General features: G+C 41.2%; 1 protein-coding gene across 1 annotated transcript in view; it reads left to right on the forward strand.

Moving 5' to 3' along the window:
• The window catches only part of LOC126416446 (pancreatic triacylglycerol lipase-like), a 177012-nt gene that overhangs the window by 101693 nt on the left and 62654 nt on the right, over positions 1-12665 (forward strand). The window contains exons 3-4 of the mRNA XM_050084172.1: positions 1358-1506; positions 10460-10717. Of these exons, the coding sequence (XP_049940129.1) occupies positions 1358-1506; positions 10460-10717 (407 nt within the window). The remainder of the gene's footprint in view (positions 1-1357; positions 1507-10459; positions 10718-12665) is intronic.

Below are 12665 nucleotides of genomic sequence, written 5' to 3' on the forward strand. Positions count from 1 at the left end.
CAGATGAAGTCGATGGTCCAGAGGTAGCAAGTAGAGGAGCATGTGATTCAGAAACATTAGGTCTATGCTTCACTGTGAAGCAAGTTTTTCCTGCAACCTACTCAGCAGCAATGAAATCAGCATCGGTGAAGATGTAACGGTTCAAAGGGTATAACCCAGTTAAGGCTGCAGTTTGTGGGTGCAATGTTAAGGAAGTGAGATGATAGTTACGTGGTGTTCTTTTGCCAAGTCAGTCACATCTGGATTTCGAATGTGGCTATAATGATCATCCAAGATGAGGAGAATTGGCCTTTCTTCAGTCGGACATGTTTTCTCAATAAAGTGAACGAACCATTCTGAAAACAAATTGTTTTGAAACCATCCTGAAGGGTGGGCTACACCAATTGCACCTGGGAGCAGCCTCTCATTAGAGCTTGGGACATGTTGGTTCTAGGATCTGTAATAAACTTAACGCAGTTACTTCACTTGTGTCCATTATTAGACACACATTTGTGTTTTGTGCGTCAGACGTTGCCGAGTGCAGCGCAGTGTAATGAAACAATAGTGAAATTTCCATATAGTAAAACAATGTCATCATCAAATTTTGTACAGAATCTTGGCTTTGGAATTTTTTTCTGTAGGCGGAGATGAATGTTTCTACACCATGTCGCTTACTTTGCGCTTTGTACTGATGGAGCCATGTTTCATCAAAGGTTACTATACGAATGTGAAAGTCTTAACCTTCCTCCTCAGAACGATTGAAATATGATTTCCACATTTCCAAATGTTTCTGTTTGTGTCTGTGAGTTCACGTGGTACTCAGTTGCACAAATTTTACAATGGCTTACAGATTCGTGGACAGTTGTCAATGCTGAACCATGGCTAATGTTCAGTTCATGTGGAATATCCTCAGTTCTGGCACGACGATCGTCGCTGTTCCTGTCCAGTTACGAACTGGATGGCCTATCCAAATCTTCGTCACAGACAGATTAACGTCCACTTTTAAAGCGATTTATTTACTCTTAAAGCTTTCACTCACTATGACAACTATCATCATACTGCAGATGCATTCTGTGAGTAATCACAGCACCGATAGTTCCTTCAGAATAGAGATATCGAACCGCTCCCTTCATTTCTACCTCGTTGTACAGGGACAACAGGGCAACCATAATAAAATGGCCCAAAGATACTATGACTAGAGCTGTCCACCGAACAGGCACAGTTAATCCACAAGAACAACGATGAGGTTAAGGTACTTGATTGTTGAGACAGTGCTGTCAACCAATGGAGAAGAAAAAAATTGCCTCGGCTTACTGATTCGCCTTCGTGCATCCGGAGCCAGTGCTGGAGCTCGTCTACATAACGGCTTTGCTCGCAGGAAGAACCGCCACTCGTCGCAGCGGCTGGTGCCTGGAGATAAGAAGCGCCTCAGTCACAGCCCCTTCGACCCGGAGAAGGAGACGAAGTTCATTGTGCACGGCTGGATGTCGTCGCTCAACAGCACCACCGTGCAGAACCTCAAGGATGGTAAGTTACCACTGCTGCCATCTGCTAGACGCCACAGTGAACTGGCCCTGCCCCAGTGTCCGCTGACTCATATGACAGACCAGTGCTACTTGTTCTCTTGGAGCTTCTCTTCCCATGCACTCTAAGCGAATGCCCAAGTTTCTGCAGTGTGCCAAACAGTCCAACGAGAGAACTCAGTCATCAAAAACGTTTCCATAGGAGCCGGATAAAATAAGGCGAATCACCACAGGATGAAGTTAGAGTTACTTTTGGCATCCAAAACGGCATGAACGTTTTTGGTGACTGACACAGAAAAACCCTGAATGGTGGCTTCTCAGAGCTCATGCCTTTCCACTAAAATGAACAACTGCCAAACGAACGGGAAGATAGATTTGGGTTTAACATCCTGATGACAATGACAAGATCATTAGAGATAGACCACTACTTTCAGCTGGAATAGAGTAGGAAAGTAAATCAGCCTGCTCTTTGAAAGGGATTATCCAAGCTCTCACCTTAATGGGTTTTAGGAAAAACAGATTTTTGAAATATAGATATATAGACTTTTCGATTAATTACACAATTGCTACCGATTTTTGTGACATATCAGACATCAAATATCGATATTTTTATGGATCACATTTTCAGATGTCAAAGAGAGTGAAAAACTTGCTAGGTTTGAAACAGGAAACTCTTGTAATCTGTTGTTGTTAATTGATGCACAAGTTTTGTCTAGAATTTTGTTGAATTTTTGTAAAATTAATACCTTCATTACATTTAATTTAAATAAAATTATTAGACTAGATTGATTGATTGATAAACCCTTATAAATTAATAAAAGTATCAAGAAAAAGTATTCTGCAGAACGTAGCTGAAACAAGGGATCAGTTGATGGGACACATCCTGAGACATCAAGGAATGGTCTGTTTGATGATGGAGGCAAGTGTGATGGTTAAAAACTGTAGAGGGAGATAAGGCTTGAGTACAATAAGCAGCCTCAAATGGATGCAGGCTGCAGTAGATATGCAAAGATGAAGAGGTTTGCACGGAGAGACTAGTTTGTAGTGATGTGTAAACCAGACATTAGAGTGAAGAGTATATTCTGTTGTTTGCAAGGCATTGTTCAGTCCGCTAATTGGAGAGGATTTTCTTCCTGTGCACACAACAGTTCCTTTCCAAAAAGATGATGTGTGAAAGCTGTGCCTTAAGAGTATCTCCTTTCCAAAGAGATGATGTGTGAAAGTTGTGCCTTAAGAGTATCTGTTGACTGCATGTGACTGTAATTAGTGTGTGAACAGCGTGGTGTCATATTTCTGCTGTGTGATGTGAGAGAAGTGAGAGAGTGAAATCCTATGCTGGCAAATAGCCTACTGGTCTCAAGTACTACCATGAAGACTGCCCTACTTAATGTATACATATGACGAACATCTCCATAACAGTGTACATGTTTCCAGTTTATGTTACACTGCAGAGAGACCAGAAACTTAAGCCAAGACATTGGCGCCAACATGAGCGATCAGGAAATGTATGCCACCAATTCTCTTCCACTTTACTGCCATATACCGGTGGTGAAAATTTCTTCCACCATCAGGATTCGATGCGAGTACCTCCGCCATTGCATAGGTGTGTGTTAGCATTCTCAGCTATGGAGGAGGTTTCAAATTGAAAAAGACAACAAAAACAACATTTGGCAGGATATCAGAAAACTGCGATAATCTGTATCCAGTACCAGTAGAAGTACATAGAAAATAAAATCGTGAAAGCCCAATATATCTGAGAAATATGTCACGATTGTCAATGTTGCGGCAGTTTTTTTAATTTACCAGTCATTTACATAACCCATAATAGGGGTGGGCTAGCGGAGTCCAAATTGCCACTCTTTAGCCATTGGATGATATAATTTGCAGTTTGATGTAAAAAATTAAATTAAATATAATAACTCATACTTCCTTGTAGACAGGAGTCGGCCAATCGGAACAGGCCTAAGGCTTAATCTGTGAGTGATGTTTACATTATGTAACTACAGAGATATAGGCCTCCAGGATTCAGCTGATAAGTCATATTACAAAGTCCTGAAAACAAGACTAACCAGGTTTTAGATAGGAACGACCAACTACTGATCACGCTTTTACACTACAACAAGCTACAGATAGGAGACGGGAATTAAATACGAAAACCCATCTTGCTTTTACTGATTTTGAAAATCCATCTGATCATGTGAACAGAGGAATGCTATGGAACATAATGGCTGAAAGAGGTTATCCATCTTGCCTCATAAATGCTATTAAGAGTGTATACACAGCACTAACTTTGTTGTAGATATGTGACATCACAAAATCAGTGCCCACAGAAAATGGGGTAAGATAAGGGTGACATAGTTCTCTGACGATCTTTCAATATATACGTACACAAAGTGATCAGTAAATGGAAAACGCTGTATAAAACTGTAGTTTTTTAGACTATGAAACTAAACTAAATGCAGTCTCATATGCAGATGACTTACCTCTGATTGCAGAAAACGAAGAAGACCTTCAGATGTGATCCATAAGTTGCAGCATAGCCTAAGATTACAACCTCAAATTGTCTGTAGGTAAAACGAGTGGTAGCATCTCGAGACATATAACCAGTAAGATCAAAAATAGTCTTTAATATTAAAATATTGGAGGAAGTTGAACAATTTTAAATATCTAGGATTCGACATCACATATGAAGATAGCCAACACGTGAACTAAAAATTAAATAACTTTACTTCCATATGTAGAATGATCGTAAAATAATTGCAGAATGAAGCCAGGAAAGAAACCCAACTCAAGTTTTACATAATCGTAGCACTCCTTATTTATTAAAGTGAAGCATGGACAAAAACAAGAAACCAAGGGAGTAGAATACAGGCTCACGAAACGATGTTTTAAGAAGAGTGGAAGGATGTAAGAGGGAATATTAAAATAAATGAGAATATAAGAAATGATTTAGGCATGATATGAAGAAGAAGAAGAAAAACTTAATTATGTAAAATGCATGATGGCGATGATATGTAAAGTCTTTTAGTATGATATGATGGGAGTTACTGGTAACTGTTGGGAAGAGTTGGAATGTCAGATGCAGAGGATGTTATATGGAAAAAAGAACCAAACTCCTCATTCATATTAAAACTGCATATGATAGTGTAAATAGGGATAAATTATATGCTGCCCTAAGAGAGATGGGAATGCCTGAAAAGCTGGTGAGGATGCCAGTGGGCAATGTGAGAAGCAGAGTCAGTGTTCGAGGAGTACTGTCAGAGCCCCTGCATATTCTCAATGGTATACATCAAGGGAGTATGCTGAAGCGCCTTCTTTTTGTCACATCACTAAAACTTACGAAAAGAGAAGCTGATCTGCTGTCCAGGAGAACGATCGTTCACAAATCGGTGCAATTTTTAGCCTGTGCCGATGATATAGACATAGTCCCAAAATGTCTGAGAGCAATGAAGGGTCGTTTATTGTATTAGAACAAGTTTTAAAAGGACAGGGAACTGACAATCAATGTTCCTAAGACGAAATATAGGGCTTATGAAAGAGCACAGGTGGGAAACATGTCGAAGTTAGTAACTGCATCTGGCTGTGAATCTGAGAAGGTCAAGGAATCTGAATACTTGGTACTGAATATGATCCATAACAACGATACCTCATGTGAAATTAACCAACAGCTAGTGGCAGCCGATAGAGCTTAATTTGCCTTAACAAAACTGTTTTCTCAGGGCTCTTAATTTGTACCATTAAATTAATCACCTTCATAACATCTATAGCACTAGCACTCATGTGTGACTCAGAAACATGGTCACTAACAGTAAAGGCATCTCTCATGTGCAATGAAATCATTCGCGGATGTGGAGCTGGTCGACCTTTGGGATGTCACAACGTAGAATTTCACGTTCCACTAACACTAGAAAATGTTAAACAAAGGATCTGGAAAGTCAGATTTTACCACATGGAGGGTAACGTGACCAGTGATATGTAACATCGAATTTATATCGTAAGTGCAACATGGCAAATACCATCTTGGATTAAGTCATATGGAGTTTATTTCCATATCTGGTAGTTTTTACATTATCGAGTACTTGCTGCTTCAAAGTACAGTCATAATGAGCATCTCTGAAAACGTGCCGTTTTTGGTACGATTTGTTATAATAAAATGCCAGGAAACCATATGTCAGCAGTTACAGCCGTCTCATATTTGATGCTTAGTTCTGGGAGTTTCATATTAATGTAATAGAAGTATAATCTGCAGTTTTTGATGTCATTTATAAAGGAAGGTGGACCAATGAAAATCTAGACTGCACTCTACGCGACTGGCTGATTCACCCAAGGTTCAGTACAGTTGAAGTTATGAAGAGAAAACTTTGGCTATCATGTGGTCACAGAATATATAATAGACTCAACCAAGGAGTAGCAAATCTTACATTACGTTAAAAGTAAGGATTATCCCAACATACACTGTCGACCCAAGGTACTACATATTCTACATGTTTGGCAAAGTGAAATGCATCAGGCCAACTTGAAAGAAAAGCTGAACTAAATTTTTAAAGACACAGGACATGTACAACGCAGAAAGCAGAAAAATAAAGTCCAGAAGCATGTGCATCATGTCTGAGATTAATACCTCTGATAACAAAATCAAAACGATTCGGAATATTATTACAAGGGAGACAGGGCAACCAAGAGTACAGGATGATGGCATCACCATCAAAGCGAATGGAAACTTGATAAACAAATGGTTCAAATGGCTCTGAGCACTATGCGACTTAACTTCTGAGGTCATCAGTCGCCTAGAACTTAGAACTAATTAAACCGAACTAACTTAAGGACATCACACATATCCATGCCCGAGGCAGGATTCGAACCTGCGACCGTAGCGGTCACGCGGTTCCAGACTGAAGCGCCTTTAACCGCACGGCCACACCGGCCGACCTTGATAAACAACAAGCCGTAAGTTGAAAACATTTTGAATGATCATTTTTTAAATGTTGTAGAGAAAATAGGATCTAAATGTTCATTAGAAGAAGCAAGGCAGTTAATGGAAGAGGACTTATCCACACCATTTGATACAATTGAAATTCCACCCACAGCTCCTGCTGAAATTAGGAAGATAATAAACTCTCTCAAGAATAAAAGCTCACATGGAATTGATGGCATTTCCAGCAGGATAATAAGAGCTTGTTCCCAAGAAATAAGTGGGATTCTTAGTCACATATGTAATAGCTCTCTGAAGCAGGGTATGTTCCCAGATAGACTGAAGTATGCCATTGTTAAATCACTGCATAAAATAGAGGATACGTCTGATGTCAACAATTACCGCCCAATTTCTCTTCTGACTGCCTTATCCAAAATTTTTGAAAAAGTAATGTATTGTAGAGTAGCTTCACACCTTTGTAAAAAGAAAGTTTTAACAAAATGTCAGTTTGGTTTCGAAAAGGGTTTTTCAACGGAAAATGCTATATATACTTTCACTAATGACATATTAAATGCTCTGAGTAACCGGAAGTCACCCGTTGGGATTTTTTGTGATCTATCAAAGGCTTTTGATTGTGTAAATCATGGAATACTTCTAGATAAGCTCAAATACTGTAGTATGAATGGGACAGTGCGCCAATGGTTTAAAAAATACCTAACTGGAAGAGTGCAAAAAGTTGAAATAAGCAGTTCACATAATATGCAAAAAACTGGTGATTTCTCAAACTGGGGAACAATCAAGAATGAGGTGCCGCAAGGTTCGGTCTTGGGTCCTCTGCTGTTCTTAATATATATTAATGACTTGCCATTCTATATTCACAAAGATGCAAAGCTGGTACTTTTTGCCGATGATACAAGTATAGCTATCACACCCAACCGACAAGAGTTAACTGGGGAAATTGTAAACGATGTTTTTCAGAAAATCATTAAGTAGTTCCCTGTAAATGGGCTCTCATTAAACTTTGACAAAACACAGTATATACAGTTCCACACGGTAAATGGAATGACACCATTGATAAATATAGACTTCAATCAGAAATCGGTAGCTAAGGTAGAATATTCAAAGTTTCTAGGTGTATGCATTGATGAGGGTTGAACTGGAAGAAACACACTGAGGATCTGCTGAATCGTTTGAGTTCAGCTACTTATGCTATTAGGGTCATTGCAAATTTTGGCGATATACATCTCAGTAAATTAGCTTACCATGCCTATTTTCATTCTCTCCTTTCCTATGGCATCATATTCTGGGGTAACTCATCATTGAGTAAAAGAGTGTTCATTGCACAAAAGTGTGCAATCAGAATAACTGCTGGAGCTCATCCAAGACCATCCTGCAGACACTTATTTAAAGAGCTAGAGATCTTCACTGTAGCTTCACAATATATATATTCACTTATGAAATTTGTTATTAACAATCCGAACGAATTCAAAATTAATAGCAGTGTACATGGCTACAACACTAGGAGAAAGGATGATCTTCACTGCTCAAGGTTAAATCTAACTTTGGCTCAGAAGGGGGTAAATTATGCTGCCACGAAAGTCTTTGGTCACTTACCTGATAGCATCAAAAGTCTGAGATAGCCATATAGCATTTAAAAGGAAATTAAAAGAATTTCTTAATGGCAACTCCTTCTACTCATTAGATGAATTTTTGGATATAATACGTGGGTAATTTCCCCAACGCCCACAAAAAAAAACATTAAAAATATTAAGTGTCGTGTAATATTTTGTGTAATGTAATATCTTGTATAGGCACCTTTTATTAACCTGACACGTTCCACATCATTACAAAATGTCGTATTCATGATGTACGGAACAAGTACTAATCTAATCTAATCTAAAAGTGAGCAAGAGCTGTGGCATATGATGTGATCATGTAAGTATTAATAGCGTACTTTTAGTATAAACAGCGTAATAACAGTGCACTTAATAGCGTAGCTGGCAACTGCTACTGAAGAACACTGCAGTCAAAAATAATGGTGAGCTGCTCACTCCGTGATCTGTACCAAGCCATTTCAGAGCATGTAGCAACCACGACAAATACACATTTGGTGTGCTTTATGACATAAAACACGTCCCATGTGCGAATGACTTAAGGGTTTCCAACAAGTCAGATGCCTTCGAGAGGAAAATGCTCCAAGGAGTAGGTTTGTGCTGTATGGGAGGGACGTGAGGAAGATGGAATAACAATGAGCTTTATACCACTCATAAAGAGTCACCTGTCAGAAGAATAGTAAAGTGGGCAAGATTGAGGCTGGCTGTGCATGTGACATGGATATGTCTATAACCTATAAAGAGGTGCTAAAGAAGATACTAACTCAAAATTTCAGTGGGAGTGGTCGACCAAAAGCCAGTTACATAGATGGTGTCACACATACAGAAAATGGGATACAGAAATTGGAGAGCACTAGGACGGACACAAAATCATTGAAGTGATAAAGGTCTACACTGGACTGTAGAGACCCAAAAGAAGGAAGAACTTACATGGTAAAGGACATGGGATGTCTATACTGATAGGTGGAATATAAATGTAAGGAAAAGAATAGAACTTTCATTTTTGATCAGGTGTGATTGATAGCCTAGGTTATAGTTGAAAGGAAGTACAAATTTCATGGATGGGTTCATGGTGTTCTATTGGAAGGCGACTGATGTTTCGTTGGACATGGAGCATATGAAGACAGGGGCAACGTGGGATACATTGACTAGATGCACCAGCAAGCTGGGTTTCTCAAGGATGGGATGACTATAGAGTACCAGGAGGCAAGCCTGTAGGAAATATAGGAAAGGCAAAGGTGTTCTAGATGTCTGAGCAGATACAGCGTCTTTATGAGCTAGTGCATGATACAAGTGATAGAAGGTACTCAGAACAGAAAAATGAGAATGATTACAGGTCGTTCTAGAATTTGAAGGAGGTGAAATAACTTGAGTGGAGCAGATGTTCATACACATTGCCTTAGATAGAAGTGGGATGGATGATAGTTTATGTGTATAGTTAATTCTCATGGAAGCAAATCCCAGTGTTTGACCAATTATTAGCTTTTGTCTGCTGTGGACTTTCTTTTAGGTAAATAATAAAGTATACCAGATTAGTTACATACTTTGGGCAGTTGTGGATAATCAGGTGGTTTTTCCTATAATTATTACCTATAATTTTGCAGGTACCAGGTACTACTGGTTACACCATCCACCTCTGTAGCTGAGTGGTCAATGTGAAAGACCGTCAAGTGGGGGATCTGGTTTCGATTCCCAGTACCGCCACCGATTTTTTCTTGATGGGAGGACTGAACCAGGGTGCACTAAACCTCATGATGCCAACTGAGGAGCAATATGATTGAGAAGTAGCAGCTGGAAGATCTAAACGTCAACAACAGCCAGGAGCGAGGTGTGCAGACCCCATGAGCTTTCATACTGCATCCGATGATGAATGGCAGAGGATTATCTGGCGACTAGTCAACTATTGCATGGTCTTCAATGCCTGGTCACAGAGTTTCCTCTTTTCCTGTACTTGTACCACTATGAGGTGCAGTTGTCGAGCTGAAGCTGGAAGGACCGTTGGGATGATTGGAACGTAGGTTGGACTGCGAGAAATGCAGTGTGATCAATATTTTGGAAGAGGTGCAGAGGATGGGCGTTTTGGGATGTTGGCTCTGTATGGGAGATAGAGAACTGATGATAGGATGGATCCTTTGGGCATGCCAGCAGTTCGATGGAAAATTCGAGGGAGGGTGTTATTGATTTTTACAATGGATGGTTGGTTAGTAAGAAAGAATGCAATCAGACAGCTGTTACTGATAGAAAGAGCGTACAAGTGAAGTTCGAACTTGAGACCAGAATGCGAGATATGGTTGTAGACTTCCTTGATGTCTAGGAAGAGCATATCGAGAATATGATATCGACGTATAATACTGATACTGTTTTTAATGAATATGGATGTTTCCAATGTGTTGTCGGCTTTTCTAGGTGTGACACGGTACGGCGTGTTACAGCATACCTGAAGGCCGGCGACGTGAACGTGGTGGCGGTGGACTGGGGCAGCCTGGCTTCATCGACGCTGTACCTGGGGCCCAAGTGGAACACGTGGCAGGTATCGGAGAGTGTGGCAGACCTGGTACGCTTCCTGGAGGACACAGCAGGTGGGAAACGGGCGCGGATGCACGTGGTGGGGCACAGCCTGGGCGCGCACGTGGCCGGACAGACGGGACACCGCCTCGCAAAGGACGGCGGCCGCATCGCCAGGGTCACTGGTAGGTCACCGCCGCCTGGCTCCTTCCTTGAAAGTTGTACTTCAAATATAATATTTGATAAGACCAATGAGAGTGCAAAGGGACGTTCTATTGAGCAGGCCATCTTTACTGTTTATGCAAGAAGCTATCTGTTCAAATTTCACGCCACTAGGAGGATGCAAATCAGGTTTGCCTAAAGCAAACACTGTAATGGTCGAGAGTGTCAGTTACTTTCGAGACTGGACGTGGTAAATGTCAGTCAAGAGCGCTCTTAAGGCGACAAAGACGCCAGTATCAGCACCTCACCGAGTTTAGACGAGCTCGTGTAATAGAGCTACAAAAAGCTGGATGTTCGTTCTGCGATATTGCAGAGAGACTTGTCAGGAATGCAGCTACTGTATGTGATTGTTGGTAGTGGTGATCGCGAGAATGTACGGTCGGAAGAAGACCGGGCACGGGACGGTTACGTGACACTACCGAAATGGAAGACCTTCGATTTGGGCTTATGACTCTGGTGCAACATACTGTATCTGCAGCAGCAATTTGAGCAGTAGTTGGCACCACAGTCACACAATGAACTGTTACGAATCGGTTACTTCGAGGACAGCTCTGACCCAGACGCGCTGTAGCGTGCATTCCATCAACCCAATGTCCGCCCCCCGGTAGCTGAATAGTCAGCAAGACAAAATGTCAGTCCTAAGGGCCCGGGTTTGATTTCCGGCTGGGACGGAGAGTTTCTCCACTAAGGGACTTGGTGTTGTGTTGTCCTAATCATCATCATTTCATCCCCATCGACGCGCAAGTCACCGAAGTGGCGTCAAATCGGAAGACTTGCACCCGGTGAACGGACTACCCAATGGAAGGCCCTAGTCACAAGACATTTATTATTTTATTGACCCATTTCCATTGACCCCAAACCACCGCTATTTGCGAGTTCAGTGGTGTCAAGCGAAAGCTCACTGGAGGGCAGGGTGGAGATCTGCTGTGTTCCTGATGAGAGTTGGTTCTGCCTCGGTGCCAGTGATGGTCGTGTGTTGGTTAGAAGGAGGCTAGTTGAGGACCTGCAACCGATCTGTCTGTGTACTAGACAAACTGGATCTACACCTGGAGTTGTGGTCCGGGTTGCAATTGCATATGAGTGCAAGTGCACTCTCGTGGTTATCCCACGCACCCATCCTGCAAATTTGTATGTCAACCTGGTGATTCGATCTGTTATGCTGCCATTCATGAACAGCATTCCAGGGGGTGTTTTCCAACAGGATAACGCTCGCCCACATACCAGTGTCGTAAGCCAACAACCTCTGCGGAGTGTCGACGTGTTGCCTTAGCCTGCTTGATCACCAGATCTGTCTCCAACGAGCACATATGGGACATCATCAGACAACTCCAGCGTCATCCACAAACGCCATTAACCGTCCCTATAGCGACTAACCAGTGCTCCAGGAGTGCAACTCTATCCCACAAACTGACATCCAGCGCTTATATAATACAATGCATGCTCGTCTGTGTGCTTGCATTCGACATTCTGGCAGTTACACCAGTTAATAATGTACCAGCATATCACATTTGCAATGGCTTCTCTCAAGCATACATTAAGCTGTGACCTTGCAATATTAATCGCTTAAATATGTTACCTACAAAAATATATTCTCGAAATTTTATTGCTGTACACTAATTATTTTTTTAGTGTTGCTACTTTTTCTGCGTCATTGTATATATTGTATTGGTGCTTTGTGTACATTTTAAATGGTGGTCCATTTTATGTATTTTGCGTTCATCATAAGTACTGGCAGGCTAACCAAGAGCTTATAAGGGTGAGCGAACGGCCGCTCCTGGTCATTCTGTGCCGGACAGTCATTGAGGTAACGTGTGTTTGTGAGTTGTTAGGGTTATAGATTTTATGTAGCAAGTGGCTGCACGTAGACTTTCACATTAGTTGGTACTTACACCCCAACCTCCTGACGTCAGA

The sequence above is a fragment of the Schistocerca serialis genome, chromosome 8 (genome assembly GCF_023864345.2).
Source record: "Schistocerca serialis cubense isolate TAMUIC-IGC-003099 chromosome 8, iqSchSeri2.2, whole genome shotgun sequence".
In the NCBI taxonomy this organism is placed as follows: domain Eukaryota; kingdom Metazoa; phylum Arthropoda; class Insecta; order Orthoptera; family Acrididae; genus Schistocerca; species Schistocerca serialis.